Source organism: Carcharhinus amblyrhynchos, chromosome 2 (assembly GCF_965287045.1).
Source record: "Carcharhinus amblyrhynchos chromosome 2, sCarAmb.v2.hapA, whole genome shotgun sequence".
In the NCBI taxonomy this organism is placed as follows: Eukaryota; Metazoa; Chordata; class Chondrichthyes; order Carcharhiniformes; family Carcharhinidae; genus Carcharhinus; species Carcharhinus amblyrhynchos.
The window spans coordinates 81,837,748-81,857,615 of NC_137325.1; the positions used below are offsets into that span (position 1 = coordinate 81,837,748).

A 19,868-nucleotide genomic window follows, 5' to 3' on the forward strand; every position below is an offset into this window, starting at 1 on the left:
ATTTCAGCATTCTAAAACCCTTGTGGTCACTTCTGAGCTGATGGGTCCAATTCAACCTACCAGTGCAATTCCCCCACCCCTGACATCCAGAATGACAATCCCGTCATTCAGGGTAATTTTTACTGAGGTGGATAATTTCCCAGCTCACAGCACTCACCTCAGAAGTGAAAATTCAGGCCACTGGTTGATCTGGTGTGCCAATTGCTAGTACATGCAGCCCATGTACCTGGCATTGTACCAACACTGAAATTCAAACAAAACATTGCTCTATTGTGTAGTAGGCAGAAGGTCTCTTAGGAATGACGTAGCATCCTGTTAGTGGAAAATACCACTCATGTAGCCACTGCACAGTAGCAGCATGAAATGGCTTGCTCAAGCTGTTCTTTTATTTTGAGATATTTTGCCTCTCTAGGAATTCCCCACTGCTTTCTTGGTCAATTACAGTTGATCTGCTAACCAGTTAACAGCCTTTTCTCCTGTAGTATAAATTGTTGTGATTGACTAAAAGTTGCATTCTTGTGTTTGTCCTGATGAATACAAACAAAAAGCTCCAGTAAGATGACTCTTTTCAAGCAATATTCAAAGTTCTGTGCTGCCAAGAGACTGTAAGTGGCATCATTATTCAGAGAAATATACATTCATGAATCCCGCCTGTGCAGTACTTACGGTACAGAGGGTCTCAAATGTGTTAGGCACAACAAATGATCCATCAAGACCAAAAAGGAATATGGATGCATAAGAGAGCATTCCCCCAAGGATAATAAGGTTGTTCATGTAGGGGCTGGACATCTTTATCAACCTGCAGAGAAGAACAGACAATTGGCAACTTTAGTTCTGACAGGGTCATTTTTTGGTTCCTGTAGTAAAGACTGATCTTTGTTATACAACGAATGGTCATGTTGTGGCTACTTCGTTTTAGTAATTCATGAAGAACTTCTGAAATAAATGTGCAATAATGAGATGGAAAGCTACCAGATCTGACTAAGTTTGCTGTTAAAAAAATAACAATGTGATGTACATTTTGGAAAATAAAACATACATAGAGACTTAAGAAGAACTTTCAGCTTCCAAATGATCATAAGAATTAAATTGAGAGTAAGTAACTAGTGTAATATAAAAGCAAAATACTGCAGATGCTGGAATCTGAAACAAAAACAAAAAACGCTGGAAAATTCCAACAGGACTAACAGCATCTGTGATTGAGATTAGAGCCAATGTTTTGAGTCTAGATGATCCTTTGTCAGAGCTCTATTCTTCATCACCATATTTTTCAGAGCTTTGATAAAAAAGTTCCTGGAGGCGGGTCCTATGCCCTCACACTGGTGGAGTGGGCTCTGAGAGAGCCCACTGTACCAGTAACATCAGCCGTCCAGAGAAAACTGCAGACTGAACTCCAACACTAAAAGTAAAAGCAAAGAAGCCCTCCATGGACACGGAGACCATCCCACCCTCTACCCAAGCACATGGGAATCCCCACCACAGACATAGAGAATGCTACCATCCCCCTCCCATTATAAACATGGGAAAACACCCCCCCCAACCCATGGACACAGGGAAACCTCTCAATGGATACAAGAAATCCCCACCCCTACCCAGATTCCACAGACACAGCAAAATTTCCCCCAAGGATCTCCTCAGAGGAGAGCACCTTGGTAGTACCCTGGCAATGCCCAGAGGCTGTGAATGGAGGCAGTGCCACAGCACTGCCAGATTACTGCCCAGGAACGTCCTCCCTCCCAGAGGTTGTATTGTGCGCCTCCAGCATGGTCTCTCTGTGTGGTCCTCTTGCACCAGACCTGTTGTAAACCTTGCCAGCCTCAGGTCAGTGAGGGTGTAAATCCAAATGCAGAAGCGGGTGGGGGTAGGGTGATACAGCAAGGAAGCCCACTAATGACATTGTAAGGTATTTAATTCAGGCTCCCAACCTTCCTGCGCGTGAACCTTGTTGTGTCTCTGGTACAGGGTGGGGACTGTCACGTCACAAAATCTCATGGCTAAGATTCTCGTTTTTTTTGACTCTCCTGAGATTTTGCACCCACGTTGTCATTTGTACCTGCATCTGTCACAAGTGCAAAATCCTGGCGCAAATCTTTTATTTATTTATGAGATATGGGCATGTTGGCTAGGTCAGCATTTATTGCGCATTCCTAGCTGCCCTTGTGAATGTGATGGCGAGCTGTCTTCTTGAAACACTGCAATCCCTGAGGTGTAGGAACACCTGCTGTGCTGTTAGGGAGGCAGTTGCAGTATTTTGACCCAGTGACAGTGCACGGTGAAATCTTTCCAAGTCAGGATGGTGGGTGGCCTGGAAGGAGATTTCCGAGTGATAGTGTTCCCAGGTATCTGCTGCCCTTGGCTTTCTAGATCAGTGGTAGATAACCTATAGGCTGGGGGCCATATACAACCCATCTGTGTTCTAAATGTGGTCTGCAAGACATTTTGTTGACCACTGCCCACACGTAGGATTGCCATATTCTATTGATTTTCATCTGCGTAGCTTTTTTCTTACCAGTATAACTGAAGTGTTGTGTACATAAAGCATGTGAAATGGGATGCATGCTGATTGCACACAACATGGACTGTGTGAGCCATGCACTCCCTTTGCGTCCAAAGTATAAATATTTATCTTATTTTTACCATTTGAATTTGATGGCAATTCTATTAACACATAAATGATTATGCATTTTCTATAACTCAGTATTGAAATATTTGGTATATGTTTTATGCATTTAATCATATTCATGGGATCGTGGATCACGAAAAACCCTGATTTCAATCTTGAGATGAAGGAGGGCCACGTACGTGGCCCACTCAGTAGCCTCGGTTGTTCCATCACTTTTCGATGGTAGTGGTCAAGGGTTTGGAAGATGTTGCCTAAGGAACATTGGTGAGTTCCTTCAGTGCATCTTGTAGTCTTGTAGATAGTATACACTGCTGCCACTGTTTGTCAGTGGTGAAGGGAGTGAATATTCTTGAAGGGGTACCAGTTTAGCAGGCTCCTTTGTCTTGGACAGTACTGAGTTTCTTGAGTGCTGTTGGAACTGCACTCATCCAGGCAATTGGAGGATATTCCTTCACACTCCTGACTGTGATTGTAGATGGTCGACGAGCTTAGGGGAGTCGGGTGGAGAGTTACCCATCAGAGAAATCCTGGCCTCTGACCTGCTCTTGTAGCCATAGTATTTATTTGGCTAGTCCTGTTCAGTTTCTGGTCAATGATAACCCCCTCAAGACGTTGATAGTGGGGGATTCATCAATGCCAATGCCATCGAAAATCAAGGGGTGATGGTTACATTCTTTCTTATCTGAGATAGTTATTGCCTGGCATGAATGTTACTTGTCACCCACAAGTCTAGATATTGTTCAGATCTGGCTGCCTTTGGACATTGACTGCTTCAGTATCTGAGAAGTTGTAAATGGTGCTGAACATTGTGCAGTCATCAGCAAACATTCCCACTTCTGAACTTATGATGGAAGAAAGGTTACTGATGAAACAACTGAAAATGGCTGGACCTAGGACCTGAGGAATTCTGGAAGTGATGTTCTGGAATTGAGATGACCTCTAACCACCACACCAGCTTCCATTGTGCCATATATGACACCAACGAGCAGAGGGTTTCTCTCTGATTTCTGATTGACTCCAGATTTGCTAGGGCTCCTTGACGCAACACTTGATCAAATGTTCCTTGATATCAAGGGCAGTCACTCTCCTCAAATTCAGCTTTTTTGTCCATATTTGAACCAAGACTGTAATGAAGTCAGGAGCTGAGTGACCCTGATGGAATCTAAACTCAGCATCAGTGAGCACATTATTGCTAAGCAAGTGCCACTTGATAGCACTGTTGATGACCCCCCACTCCTGTCACTTTACTGATGATTGAAAGTAGACTGATGGGGCGGTAATTGGCTGGTTGGATTTGTTTTACCTAGGTAATCTTCCACATAGATGCCTGGCATGAATGTTACTTGTCACCCATAAGCCTAGATATTGTTCCGATCTGGCTGCCTTTGGACATTGACTGCTTCAGTATCTGAGGAATACAGTTCTCTTGCTGGAATATTGCCAGGGCCCATAGCCTTTCCAGTATCCAGTGCCTTCAGCTACTTCTTGATATCATGTGGAGTGAATCGAACTGGCTAAAACTGACATACGTGATGCTGAGGATGGATCATCCACGGCACTTCTGGCTGAAGATAATCACAAATGCCTCAGCCTTTTCCACCACATCAATGTCCTGGGTTCCCTTGTCATTGAGGACGGGATTTTTGTCGAACTTCTTCCTCCAGTGAGTTAATTGTCTTTGAGTAGCAAGGTGGCACAGTGATTAACCCTGCTGCCTGACAGCTCTAGGGACCTGGGTCTGATTCCCGGCTCGCGTCACTGTCTGTTGGGGTTTGCGTGTTCTCCCTGTGTCTGCGTGGGTTTCCCCCGGTGCTCCAGTTTCCTCCCACAGTCCGCAGATGTGCGGGATTAGGTTGATTGACCATGCTAAATTGCTCATAGTGTCCCGGGATGTGTAGATTAGAGGAATTAATGGAGTAAATGTGTGGGAGAGTGGGATAGGACCTGGGGTAGGATTACTGTCAGTGCAGACTCGATGGGCTGATTGGCCTCCTTCTGCGCTGTAGGGTTTGTATGGTTCTATGATTCATTCACCATTCGCAACTGGATGTGGCTGGACTTCAGAGCTTGGAACTGAACTGTCGATTATGGATTGCTTAACTCTGTCAATTACTTCCTAGCCCTGTGTTGTAGCTTCACTAGATTGACATCTCAGTTTTAGGTGTACCTGGTCTTGCTCTAGGTATGTCTTCCTGCACTTTCATTGAACCAGGGTTGATCCCCTACTTTGGTGATAGTAGTAGATGGGGTGACATGATGGGCCATGAAGTTACAGATTGCTGTCCTTGGTAATCAGTAGGAAGTTTCCATGCCCATGTTAAAACTGGTACCATGCGACTTCATGGGGTCCAGAGTTGATGGTAAGGACTCTCAGGACAACTCCCTCCCAAATGTATACACTCTACCACTGCACCCTCGCTGGTGGGTTAGGACATACCCAGGAATGCTGACTGTGGTGTCTGGGAGATTATCTGTGAGTTAGGATGCTGTGAGTATGTCTATGTCAGGCTGTTGCTTGACTAGTCCGAGAGACAGGTCTCCCAAATTTAGCAGCAGTCCCCTGAAGATAGTAAAGTGGATTTTACAGGGTAGACAGGGCTGGATTTGCCATTGTTGCTTCCAGTGTCAGAGGTACAATTGGTTCCATTTCTTTGTGTTTTCTTTGTAGCAGCTGGATATAGCTGAGTGGTTTGCTAGTCGGTCGACCGCATTGCTGTGGATCTGAAGTCACATGTGAACCAGATCAAGAACAGTAGGTTTCCTTCCTCAACAAACATTATTGAACCAGATGGGTTTTTACAACAATTGACAATGGTTTCATTGTCATCATTAGACTTTAGAGTTCTTTTTATTGTTACGGGAACCCAAATACTAAAAGAGTATTTTATCCTCAGAACTAGTGTAGTGCTGATACACCAGAATGTTGCAGGACTCCCAAGGCTAAGATTTTGAGGAAAAATGACATAAACTAGTCTTGTATTCTGTGGAATATAAAAGATTAAGGGATGAATTGATTAAGGTCTTTAGAATGTTGAAAGGAATTGAGAAGAGAGAAGTGAGGAACTTCTCCTGTTGAGTGGGGAAAACCAGGACAAAGACTTTAAGGGTGGAATTTTGCTCTTGGGCCAAGAACACAGAGTCAGGAAAATTCCCGGCTCCACAAAGCCACAGCACAAAAAGAGTTCCCCAGCTGACCAGATAGTTTTTGAAGAGGGGGTTAGCAGTGGGGAGAACAAGGTAAAATGGGAGTTAGGCCTGCCGTCCCCGGAAATAGTTTGGAGGCAGCACAGGGATAGCCAGATCCGGAGGTCAGCTGGGCAAAAAGGCTTGCCTCTGCCTGAGACTGTTAAGAAAAGAACGAAACCAAAAAAACCCTCACCCTCCTCCAAATGCCCCCACACCTTCCCCATGCCCCAACTGTGCCAATTCGTGCCACATCATGCCCTTCTACTCACCCCCATGGTGCCTGATACTCTATGCTCCTCCAAGTAACCCCATGTCCCCTGATAGCCCCAATGCCAACTTTGTTTCAACATATGCCACCCTTGCCTCCCACCTACTAGCATGCCAACTCATCCAGCATCCATTCAGAACTCATGCTGAGATTAAATATCATTGATAAAAGCCCACTTATTATATTTAAATTCCTTCAATCCCTGAAAGTAATAAGCATTTATGTTCATAGACCTACTTCAAAGATTATGTAAGCACGTGGAGCTGCAATCGAACTGTGAAATGACAGGCACCCTACTGTGGTAATGATAAATTGTGATATCAGTCATGCAGCATGAATCCAGTAATGGTAGCTCTCAGGTTAATGTCAGCAGGCGGAACAAAATAGGAAGCACTGATTTTTTTTCATACTGCAGATAGTTTTTTAAATATATAAAGGGCAGGTGATTTAAATACCTTGGCAGCTTAATAGCTCTTTTCAACAGTGCCCACTGACAGTCCCAATGAGCTTTCCCGATCCATTAAGTTTTAAAGTTTATTTATTAGTGTCACAAGTAGAATAACACTACAATGAAGTTACAGTGAAAATCCCCTAGTCACTATACTCCGGCACCTGTTTGGGTACACTGAGGGAGGATTTAGAATGGCCAATGCACCTAACCAGCACATCTTTCAGGTTGTGGGAGGAAACCAGAGCAACTGGAGGAAACCCGTGTAGACAGAGGAAAAACATGCAGGCTCCACACAGACAGTGGCCCAAGCCAGGAATTGAATCCGGGTTCTTGGCACAGTGAAGGAGCAGTGCTAACTACTGTGCCACTGTGCTGCTCATTTGCTGATCCACCAGTTGATCCACTTTTCACATACATTCATGTTTACTTTGATGTATCCCAAAAGGCACTTTACCTCTCCCAAAGGAGATCTTACCTCTCCCAAAAGTGTCCTGGGACCATATCTGAAAGGGTCTTTTACCTCTCCAATTCAAAAAAATCTGATAAGTAGACCTTCTCCTACCAGTTCTAATATGCACACACCTTAATTCCCATTCCCTGCTCGTAAAAATCAAATCAGGCTAAAGGCATCTGCACTTTAATATATGGAGCTGCCTTTGTGAGCCATGTGTGTGCAAAGTTCAACCTGCTGTTGTTCCCCTTATAAAAATGATAGGGGCTGGGACTTCCAGATTCAGGCCTTTGGGAGGGAGAGCATTTCTGTTTTTTGTGAAAATTCAGGTTATAACCTTAAAAGCAATATTGGGCCATTTGGACAAGAAGTTAGAAAATACCTGTTCTGAAAAAGGGTGATAGAGGTTGGACCTCTCTCCCACAAAAAACAATATATGCTAGCTCAATCTGAACTTGATAGATTTTTTGCTAGCCCAGGATAGAAAAAGGTGTGGAGCCAAGGAATTTAAAAACATTTTAGCCATTATCTCACTGAATGGTGGAACAGGCTTGAGAGGCTTAATGGTCTACTCCTCCTCATTGAAACAAGAAACTGATATGAATAAATGTATTTTGGGTACCTTTTTGGTTTGTAAAATGAAATTGATCAGTGATGTAGTGTGGTTCAGTTTTTCAGCAAAAACTTTAAGCCTTCAACTATAGTTTTGAAACCTAACAATTAAGTTTGAAAGAAGATGCGATCAATATGAATGAATGATGTAAAATAAATATTTCAGAAGAGGATGGTTAAATTTGTCATGGTGGCAAATGTGAGAATTGCATATCCAGAATCATTAACTTAAATGAAATGCAGTGGAGCTCTTCAACTTTATATAATACTACTGATTAACCTATTGCTTTAGAGTCGGAAAGCAACAGTTTATATTGCCTGGTCAGAAAATATAGTTACCTTCCTTATTCATTTGTGGGATGTGGGCATTGCTGGCTGGGCTAGTATTTATTGCCCTTCTCTAATTATAGTTGAATTGTGATCATTAAGAGTCAATCACATTGCTGTGGTTGCCACGCTTGGGCCAAATCAGGTAACAGTGGCAGATTTCCTTCCCTACAGGACATTGGTGAACCCGATTGTTTTTTTATAACCATCGACAATGGCTTCATAGGTATCATTAGACCTTTATTTTAGATTTTTTATTGAATTCAAATTTCACCATGGTGTGCCATGGTGGGATTCAAACCTGGGTCCCCATAGCGTTACCCTGGGTCTCTGCATTACTAGTCTCGTGATAATACCGCCAAACGACTGAATTCTCCTAAGTGTTCTCTTTAGCTGTCACAATGCTCAAAACTGCATCAAATGCAAAGTGTCACACAACAACATTTTTTGAGGTGGGAGAGATGACTCATTAACTCCTTAGAAACTGAATGTTTTCCCATATGTATTTGACTTTCTTCTCAGAAATGCCCATTGGCATCATGTTTTTTTAGTTTCTTTTAAATTGGAATTGCAGTAATCAATTTGATAACTGGTTTGAATATTATCTTACTGCGCTTTCTTTTGTTCATTTTTTTTCTCTTGCTCCCCAGTGTATCTATTATGCTTCATGCCAGGCCAACAGAATGGATCTAGCAACTTCCCTGATGATTATGGTAATGAATGAATATTTTCCCATTCATTTACCTCAATAATGCTATGAAGATCTGGATTTAAATACCCACTTTACACTTGGGCTATCAAGCTGTGAAATGCTACATAAACTCTTCATTATTGACCTTAACAAGCACCAATTAAATTTTGAGTAATAATCAGAGAAATGTTCTTGCTTTCCAAATTCTTACTATGTTTTATGAACAGTCACAATTGTGATAAATTTATTAAAATCGGGAATCTTGCCCACTTAATTACTTGCATTAACATCATGCAAAATTTCATTTCCATGTATTATTATTTAGCAGAATTTATTTTTAAAGTTGGCATTTTCCAATGTCATTTAATGTCTTGACTGTTTCCATTGGTAAAAGCTGAAGGTTGATCTTAGGTGCATTGTTGACATACAATATGAATTCAAGGTCACTCAGCAGTAATCAAAAAGAAGTCTGAAGCCTATTGTATCAAATGTTTTCTCTTTAACCATGTAAATTTACATTAATGCTCTGTACTACATTCTTATATTGTTAATTTATTTCTTGATATTGTGCCACATGTGACTAAGTTGGCTCACTGGCAGCATTTAACACGAGCAGGATAAGTCAACTATGCAGCAAACTGCCAAGCTCATATTTATTCATCATGAATTATCACAGAATATTACAGACCAGAAGGAGTGCATTTTGTTTGTCGTACCTACACAAGTCTCTGAATGTACTATCTTGTAAATTCATTTGTGAGATGTGGGCTTTGCTGGCATGGCTGCCACTTATGCTCATGCCCACTTACTTGAGATTGAGGTGATAGGGCCATCCTTTAAATGCAACTGGATGGCTTGCTTGGCAAATCCAGCAGGCAATTGAGAATTGGCTATCTGGGGTGGGATTTGGAATCACAAAAAGCCAGAGTGGTTAAGCATGGCAGGTTTTCTTCTCCAAAGAACATCAATGAGCTGTTTTTTTTAAATGGCAAATCAACCAGCCTTGCAGTCACTTTTCAAATTTCGAAACTGGAATTTAAATTCGCAACATGCAACATTGTTTCTAAGGGCATTTGTCTGGTCTCCTATTGTAGTTATGACAGTTTATCAAGAAAGCCATCACGAAATTTCAGAGCCTTGACTTTAACAACATTTTTGATGATACATGCCAGTTGTCAAAGAGGAATAGCAGTCAAATAAAGGTTAAAATGGCAGCTTCACTGCAGGCACGATTTGTTCTAATTTTCTGTATTCGTAACTGTTATTTTATGTCACTTAAGCTGAATGTGAAAAACTGCTGTTGTGGTGTGATAGTCTGATGGCATAGCATGTTAGTGTACTTGCATACAGTGCCACGCAGCAACAGGATGTGAGCTTTTTTGGCCATCTGGAAGCAATGGAACATGAAAATAAAGATTCAAGAAAATATCAAAGGACAAGGATAGAAACTACAATAAACACCGGAACAAAAATGTTACACACAAATGGATCAACAACACAATAGTAATGGGATTTCTCAAAATTACTTATGATAATGGAGAAGCATAGAATATTACAGCAAAAAAAATTCATCCAACCCACCATAAGTCCTAGGAATGGAAGTAGGCCATTCAGTCCATCGAGTCTGCTCATTCAGATTGAATGACATCATTCAGTAAAATCATGTCTGATCTGATATGATAATCCTGAACTCCACTTTCCTAACTTATCCCAACTTGGAAATGTGATGTGGTGGCCATTACCGAGACTTGGATGTCTCAGGGGCAGGACAGGATACTTCAAGTGCCGGGTTTCAGATGTTTCAGGAGGGGCAGGGAGGCAAGCAAAAGAGGTGGGGGAGTGGCACTGATGATCAGGGATAGTGTCATGGCTGTAGAGAAAGTGGAAAGTGGACGCCATGGAGGGATTGTCTACAGAGCCTCTGTGGGTGGAAGTTCGGAACAGGAAGGGGTCAATAATTTTACTGGGTGTTTTCTACAGGCCGCCCAATAGTAACAGGGTTGTTGAGGAGCAGATAGGGAAACAGATGCTGGAGAGATGTAATAATAACAGAGTTGTCATGATGGGAGACTTTAATTTCCCAAATATTGATTGGAATATCCCTAGGGTAAGGGGTTTCAATGGGGAGGAGTTTGTTAGGTGTGCTCAGGAGGGTTTCTTGACACAATATGTGGATAAGCCTACAAGAGGAGAGGCTGTACTCGATCTGGTATTGGGTAATGAACCTGGACAGGTGTCAGATCTCTCAGTGGGAGAGCATTTTGGGGATAGTGATCATAACTCTATCTCCTTTACACTAGCATTGGAGAGGGATAGGATCAGGCAAGCTAGGAAAGTGTTTATCTGGAGTAAGGGGTAATATGAAACCATCAGGCAGGAAATTAGAGACATAAATTGGAAGGAGGTATTCTCAGGAAATGTACCAAAGTAAGGTGGCAGATTTTCAAGGAATGTTTGCCTGGAGCTCTGTACGACAACGTTCCGATGAGACAGGGAGGTTATGGTAGGTTACAGGAACCATGGTGCATGAAAGTTGTAACGAACCTAGTCAAAAAGAAAAGAAAAGCGTACAAAAGTTTCAGGGAGCTAGGTAATGTTAGGGATCTAGAGGACTATACGGCTTGTAGGAAGGAACTTAAGAAGGAAATTAGGAGAGCCAGAAGGGGTCATGAGAAGGCCTTGGCAGGTAAGATTAAGGAAAACCCTAAGGCGTTCTACAAATATGTGAAGAGTAAAAGAATGAGATGCGAAGGAATAGGTCCTATAAAATGTGACAGTGGGAAAGTTTGTATAGAACCGGTAGAAATAGCAGAGGTGCTCAATGAATATTTTACTTCGGTATTCACGGTGGAAAAAGATCTTGGTGGTTGTAGTGCAGGCTTGCGGTCGACTAAAAAGCTTGATTATGTGGACATTAAGAAAGAGGATGTGTTGGAGCTTTTAAACAGCATCAAGATAGATAAGTTGCTGGGACCAGAAGGGATGTACCCCAGGTTACCGTGGGAGGCGAGGGAAGAGATTGCACAGCCTCTGGCGATGATCTTTGCATCATCAATGGAGACGGGAGAGGTTTCGGAGGATTAGAGGATTGTGGATGTGGTTCCTATATTCAAGAAAGGGGTAGATATAGCCCAGGAACTTATCGACCGGTGAGTCTAACTTCAGTGGTTGGTAAGTTGCTGGAAAAGATCCTGAGAGACAGGATTTATGAACATTTAGAGACGTATAGTATGATCAAAAGTAGTCAGCACGGCTTTGTCAAAGGCAGATCATGTCTTACGAGCCTGGTTGAGTTTTTTGAAAATGTGACTAAACACATTGACAAAGGAAGAGTGGTAGATATGGTTTATGTGGGCTTCAGCAAGACATTCAATAAGGTTCCCCATGCAAGGCTTATTGAGAAAGTGAGAGGGCATGAGATCCAAGGGGACATTGCTTTGTGGATCCAGAACTGGCTTGCCCGCAGAAGGCAAAGAGTGGTTGTAGGTGGCTCTTTTTCTGCATGGTCTCCAGTGGAGTGTCCCAGGGATCTGTCTGGGACCCTTGCTGTTTGTGATTTTTATAAATGACCTGGATGAGGAAGTGGAGGGATGGGTTGGCAAATTTGCCGATGACACAAAGGTCGGAGGTGTTGTGGATAGTTTGGAGGGATGTCAGAAGTTGCAGTGTGACATAGTTAGGATGCAAGACTGGGCAGAGAAGTGGCAGAAAGACTTCAACCCGGATAAATGGGTAGTGGTACATTTTGGCAGGTCAAATGGGATGAAGGAATATAATATTAAGGGTAAGACTCTTAGTATTGTGGAAGGTCAGAAGGATCTTGGGGTCTGGGTTCATAGAACTCTCAAATCAGCTTCGCAGGTAGAGGATGTGGTTAAGAAGACGTATGGTGTACTGGCCTTCATCAATCGAGGAACTGAGTTTAGGAGTCGGGAGATAATGCTGCAGCTGTATAAGACCCTGGTCAGGCCCCACTTGGAGTACTGTGCTCAGTTCTAGTTGCCTCATTACAGGAAGGATGTGGAAGCCATTGAAAGGGTGCAGAGGAGATTTACAAGGATGTTGCCTGGATTGGGTGGCATGCCTTATGAGGATAGGTTGCAAAAGCTCAGTCTTTTCTCCTTAGAGAGACGAAGGATGAGAGGGGACCTGATAGAGGTGTATAAGATGTTGAGAGGTATTGATTGGGTGGATTCTCAGAGGCTTTTCCCCGGGGCTGAAATGGCTGCCACAAGAGAACACAGGTTTAAGGTGCTGGGAAGTAGGTACAGAGGAGATGTCAGGGGTAAGTTTTTCACTCAGAGGGTCGTGGGTGAGTGGAATTGGCTGCCATCAATGGTGGTGGAGGCAAATTTGTTAGGGTCTTTTAAGAGACTTTTGGATGAGTACATGGGACTTAATAGGATTGAGGGTTATAGGTAAGCCTAGTAGGTAGAGATATGATCAGTGCAACTTGTGGGTCAAAGGGCCTGTTTGTGCTGTGGTTTTTCTATGATTCTATCCCCATTTTTCTTGATTCCCCTACTGATTAAAAATCTGTCTATCTCAGCTTTGAACATATAATGAAAGACATAGTCTCTGCAGCCTTTTGCAATAAATAATTCCACAGATTTACTACCCTCGAAGAGAAGAAATTCTTCCTTATTGCCGTCTTATCTGGGGACCCCTTACTCGGAGATTATACCCTCTAGTCCTAGATTCTCCTCCACGTGGAAACAGTCTCTCAGTATCTATCCTGTCAAGACCCTGAGAATCCCATACATCTCAGTAAGGTCATCTTGCATTTTTCTAAACTCCACTGAGTACAGGCCCAACCTACTCAACTTCTTATAAGAAAATCCGTTCAAACCTGGGATCAACTTAGTGAACCTTTCTGGACTGCCTCCAACAACACATCCTCACTGGTCCTTTTCTTTTTTTTTATTCATTTGTGGGACATGGGCGTCACTGGCTGGCCAGCATTTATTTCTCATCTCTAGCTGCTTTTGGAGGGCAGTTGAGAATCAACCACATTGTTGTGGCTCTGGAGTCACATGTAGGCCAGATAAGGATGGCAGATTTCCTTTCCTAAAGGACAGTAGTGAACCTGATGGGTTTTTCCGACAATCAACAATGGTTTCATGGTCATCACTGGATTCGTAATTCCGGATTTTTTTAATTGAATTTAAATTCCACCACCTGCCATAGTGGGATTTGAACCCATGTCCCCAGAACATTAGCTAAATTTCTGGATTAATAGCCTAGTGATAATACCATCTAATACATTTTAAAACATATTTAATGATCAATTTCAAACAATGCCTTTTGGTAAAGAATTCAACATTCCAATCTCCTCTGTGTAAAGAAAGTTTTGCTAACTTTCCCTTTAATTGGTTTTGTGAACATCTTAAATTTGTCACATGGAATTACATGGGTCAATATTTCAACTACCTCACTGGATGGGATGTTCAGATGTGGGAGGTTTATTTTTATTTGTCAATATTGGAGTACTACAAGGATAAGTACTAGAGTCTCATTTATTGGCAATCTATATTAATGATTTAGAAGAAGAAAGATGAAGGAATGTATCAAAATGTGCTGATGATGCCAGGCCAGGTGGAAGAGTGAGCAGTGGGAAGGATATAGAGATACTTATAGTCTCAGGATACAAGGTAGGCCATTTAGGTTGGAGATGGAGAAAAACTTCTTCACTCAGTGGATGATGAACCTGTGGAATTCTCTGCCATAGAAGGCTGCGGAGACCAAGACACTGAATATATTTAAGAAGAAAATAGATAGATTTCTACATTCTAAAGGTTCAAGAGGCATGGGGAGAGCATAGGATTATGGCATTGAGATAAAGGATCAACTATAATCATACTGAATGGTAAGGAAGGCTCAAAAAGATGAGTGATCCACTCATGCTCCTATTTTCTATGTTTCTATAGAAAGATTAAGTAAACAGGTAACAGTGGTACAGAGTATAAGAGTTCAAACCACAATATTTTTTAACAACTGAGAAGCCTGTAAGTTCAATTGATGATCAGTGAGATAAAAATAGAAAATTCTGGATAAGTTCAGTAGGACTGGCAGCATCTGTGAAGAGAAACACAGTTAATGTTTCAGTCCTGTAGAAGGATCAATGACCTGGTAATATCAACTGTGTTTCTCTCTTCAGAGATGCAGCCTAGACCTCTTGAGTTTACCCAGCATTTCCTGTTGTTACTTCATGTTTCCATCATCTACAGTATTTTGCTTCATTTGAGATGTTCAATGGGATTTGGGTGTGCTTGTACAAGGAATGCAAGAAATGCAGCATGCAGGTGCAGGTGCAGCAAGCAATTAGGAAGGCAAATGACATGTTGGACTTTATCGCAAGGGAATTGGAGTACAGGAATGAAAAAGTCTTGCTACAATTGTACAACATCAATAACTGTGACCCAGACTTTACACAAGCATTGGGTGCACAGAGACGGGAAAATTTACCTGCTCTGTGAACACTCCCTCTAAAAGTGTTTGCCCAAACTTCAGATTTTTGATCTGGGGGTGGTGAGCCACCTCCGAAGTGGTGAGAGGCAGGCCCAGCATGGATCGGGAGATTCGCACCCATTTGAGAAGTTGGTCATCTATGGTGAAGTCCCTGTGCCTCAGAGAAGGTGTCAATTTTCAGGTCAGTATCCAAGCTGTAATCGTTGTCCAACTCTTAGCTAACCCTGGAACGGATGGTCCATCATGGGCTTTCCTATGGGAGAATTAGCATTGATGCTGCCTAATCGAAGTCTACTGAGTCACTGAAAGCGTGGAGTGGATTTTCAAGACACAGCCATGGAAATTGCATGGTACCCAATACAGATATTCAGCAGCCAGATAGTTAGCTGCCAATACTAAGTGGATGAGTAATGAACAGCAACGTGCTCATTATGCCAGCCACTTTCAAACTTGACACCCATTGATCAGAAGAACCCAAACTGTTGCTCTTACACTTGCACACTGTGATGTTATGACTGTGTGACCAAGAGTGAGTAAACCAGAAGGGCTGTCAATAGTCGCAAAGCACAATACATTACCTCTAAGTTAGAGCTGCAACATACATGGCAGCAAGTATTTCTGCAGAGTCATTTTCTTCACCACACCATACCCAGTAATGTTTAATGCATATAAACAAACAAAAAGTGAAATAAAGCATTGCAATCTGAATGGCTCGCAACCTTTTTTATCTTACATTTTTATACAGAGGAGCTGCAGAGAAAGGAATGGTTCCTGCTAGCCCAGGCCCTTCTGGCCAGGATCTTCATAAATTGTTGGAAGATATCCAGAACAGGAGATCAGTTCCCTACCCTGCTTGTGGCCATCATCCTCCTGCAGCAATCAAGGTGGCCTGAATTCAAGTGATGGTAGCAGTGAGCACATCAGGACACCATAATCACTCGTAGAATCAGCGCAGGAAGAAGTGCAATCACCTGGACAGGTATTCTGTTCTAACAAGGTGATAGCTTGGCTCATCCAATACAGCTCCAAGGGAAAGGTCAATTTTATATGTTACATTGAAGGTGCAAGACATGGCTCAAAACTCTGCTTTGGCATTGAGGTTTGTACGTGTACACAGCTCATGAAAGCGCACAGACAATGATCTGAATGAGCACTATGATGCTCAGGACACAACCATCCCATGGGACAGGAGGCCAAAAAGATTTTCAGTGTCTGAAAAGCTGTCTGTTAGTGGCAGTGAATCGCTGGTAACAGATCATAAAAGCTGCTGTAAAAATCACCTTGGTACATGGTGATAATGGTAGAGATCTTTGCTCAGCTCAATGGGACATTAGCATGAGAGGGAGTGCAAGGGTGGGATAGTGTCATATAGATAGGGTGATTGTGTTTTCACAATGAGAAGGGCTCTACCTATATAACTCTTTTCATGTCTCACACAGATTCCAGCTCTGTTTCTTTATCGCTGGCAAGCCCAGATCAGATAATCTCCCACACTCTAAGAGGAGACAGAGACATCCAAGGAGGCAGCGTCATATCTGACCAACTCAGGTTCAAAAACTTCGGCGGGACATAGCCTGGAGTTGGAGGCATAGGATATAATTCACCACATTAGAGTGCAGATGGAGATCTCAGAGTCAGAGACATCCACGCACAGACTCCTTCGGAGGAGGGAGGTAAATCACAATGATGCTCCAGTTGACAGGAACGTGAAACCTCAGGAATCATCTTTGGGGAAGAATATTTGGCAACTGCAGATGCATGGACAAACAGCAGTGTTCCCTGAGATAGTGGGAACTCCAGGGCTGCAAATGGAGGAGTCCATCACTGTCATGAGCTCCATATTGTCACAGGGGCTCAACATGAGTTCTGACCATGCGAGACAGGCCTGTCTCCTGAAGGATATGCACAGCAACACTCAGAGTGGATGACAGAAAATTCTATTGGCCAGGATAGGGTGCAAGCCTCCTTCCATAGTCTGAATCAGTCCACTCAGAGTATGAATGCTGATCTCCATGGAATACATGAGCAGTTATGTAACCTTAACAGGACAGTCACACACTATTGGCACAGTGATCACTGGAATGGACGACTGCTGTGCACCAAAAGCTGATCCCATCAACAAAACCTGGAGGCCAATCAGGAATGTGCAGGTCACTGAGGAAGGTAATGCTTCTCAACACCGTCATCTTCCTCCACCACCCCAGCCCTTCTGCGAGAGTCCTTGTCTGGTACACATAAGCCTGCCCATGCACCAATGCAGACGCTGCAATCTGGAGGAAGTTTCAATAGATGCCCACATGACGAAACAGGTCATCAGGCTCCTTATTGCTGTTAAGACAAAGAAGTGAACAGCCTGACTCCATCTCCTATGAAGCAACACAGGGTGCACTTTGTCGGAGTGTACAAGAGCAAATGATGCCATCCATAATTAAACCTTTTACACTATACATAGCATATTTGAATACTTCTTTAATATATTCACCAACACATATGCATGACTGTGTGTGTGTTTGTATATTAGAGAACTCAGAAGAATGGTAACATTATTAAGGGTATTCTTCCAATAATAATGAGGGCAACATGCTAAGGTCTATCTTTACATGCCATCAATAGGATTAAGGTTGCTGGCTGTTTTGTGATGTTTTGGAGGTCTGCCACCTTCTCTACTATATCACATATGACTTTACTGAGATGTTCTTCGTATCTTTCATTGATCCATCCAAGCCTGACTTTATGGGAGGCCCAATGATCAGAGACCACGGGGATATGCTGGGCAACAAGCACATTTCAAGCATGGGTATTGGGTGCAAGGCATCCATACTACAATATTATACATTAGCCTAAGTGTAGGCATCGCTGTTTGAGCAGCCCTATATCATGCAGGTAATATTGGTCATCCTCTGTGCCCACTGTTTTGGTTGTATTTGCATTATAGTTGTCACAGAATGTGCTTTGTGGGTAAGCAAACGTGTATAGAAGCCAGGAATGTTGCATGCGACAACAGAAACTGGACTATTGGCAGGACTGGACAGGACACAACTCCTTTCAAAGAACTGCTGTGGCACAGTTATGCACTTCTCATTCACAAGATGCCTTATCCACATGTATGCTCCAACTTCTAATCCTATCAGCCTGAATAAAGTTTGAATTCTGACACTGTATCACTCTCAGCATTATGGGCATTGTTTCTTTATGAACAGTTTGGCAAAAGGATCCTAACAGATATCACTAAAATTGTGGAATTTGGTCAGGTTGACGTATAGAAAATATTTTCACCTGTGGGGAAGTCAAAAGCTAGGTGTCATAAATAGGCAATAGGCAATCCTGGAGAGACTTATTTATCCAAAATTACAATGTAGAACTCACTCTCACAAGGAGCAGTTGAGGCAAATAGCTTAATTGCAGTTAAGGGGAAGCAAGCTAAATGCATGAGGGCAAAAGAATAGGAGCATTTGCTGATGGGGCTAGTTAATAATACAAGTTAGGCAGCATAGTAGACAGTGTAGATGATAGCATAAAATTATAAAGGGATATTGATAGATCAGGTGAATATGCAGAACTGTAGCAAATGGATTTCAGTCTAAGTAAGTGTGCAGTATTCATTTTGGATTGAAAAAAGATAAATCAGAGTACTTTCTAAATGGTATAAAGTTAAATATAGTAGATGTCCAAAGGGACAGGTGCATAAATAGTTAAAATGTCATGAACAGGTGGAGAAAAGAATCAAGAAGGCTAATGGAATGCTGGCCTTTATGTTTAGAGGACTGGAGTATAAAGATGCAGAGGTTGTACTGCAGATATGCAAAACCCTGGTTAGACCTGGAGTGCTGTGAGCAGATCTACGCCTTAAGGGTCATATTAGGCCTTGGCGAGAGTGCAATGTAGTTTACAAGAATGATACCTGGACTTCAGGTGTTTAATCATGAAAAGAGATTCTACAAATTAGATCAGTTTTCTCCAGAGTTTGGGTTAAGTGGTGATCTTATCGAAGTCTTCAAGATACTAACAGAAAAATACAGGGCAGATGAAGATAAGCTATTTCCAGTGGTTGAAGATTCCAGAACTAGGGGGCAAAATCTAAAAATTAGGGCCAAACCATTCAGGAGACACATTAGGAAAAACTTCTACACCAAAAGAGTAGTAGAGGTTTGGAATTCTACAAATGGCAGTTGATGCTTGATCAGCTGCTATCTTTAAATTAGAGATAGATAAATTTTTGTTAAGCAAAGTTATTAAGGGGCATGGACCAAAGGCAGGTACATGGAGTTAAGTCACAGATCAACCATGATCTCATTAAATGGTGGAACAGGAATGATGGGATGAGTGGCGGACTCCTGTTCTGATGTTTCTGTAAGAGAGGAGATTCTTGTGGAGTATGAACTTTGGCTCAGAACAGTTGAGCCAAACAACTTACATCTGTGCTGTATGTGCTACAGAACTCTCTGCAGAAATGGTCCAAAAGTTTTTGAATTAACCTTTTTAATGAGCTTTTCCATTTTCTGCTGCACAATGTCCAATGCCAGTAACCCTGGATGTTCATTAACATGGGTAGCCATTGAAGAAGCTCAGTGCGAAGGCCAGAAAATGATATGCAAGATGTTATTGCAAAACATAATATTTTCACAAAATGCCCATCAGACCTGTGCACTGTATGTAAAAGAAGTAGAGTTCTGGCATAATCAGTTTCTACGATTGCTTCTGTACCTCGTAAAATATTGCACGCAATGTATTGGATTTGGAAAATTGGTCCGTGGATTGCTCAAAATGACAGGAAAAGCCTTTGCACACATG

General features: G+C 42.3%; 1 protein-coding gene across 3 annotated transcripts in view; it reads right to left on the bottom strand.

Moving 5' to 3' along the window:
* Positions 1-19,868, bottom strand: part of gabbr2 (gamma-aminobutyric acid (GABA) B receptor, 2) — a 909,903-nt gene that overhangs the window by 139,180 nt on the left and 750,855 nt on the right. For all 3 annotated transcript variants that reach the window (XM_080208032.1, XM_080208024.1, XM_080208042.1), the window contains exon 11: positions 667-799. In XM_080208032.1, the coding sequence (XP_080064158.1) occupies positions 667-799 (133 nt within the window). The remainder of the gene's footprint in view (positions 1-666; positions 800-19,868) is intronic.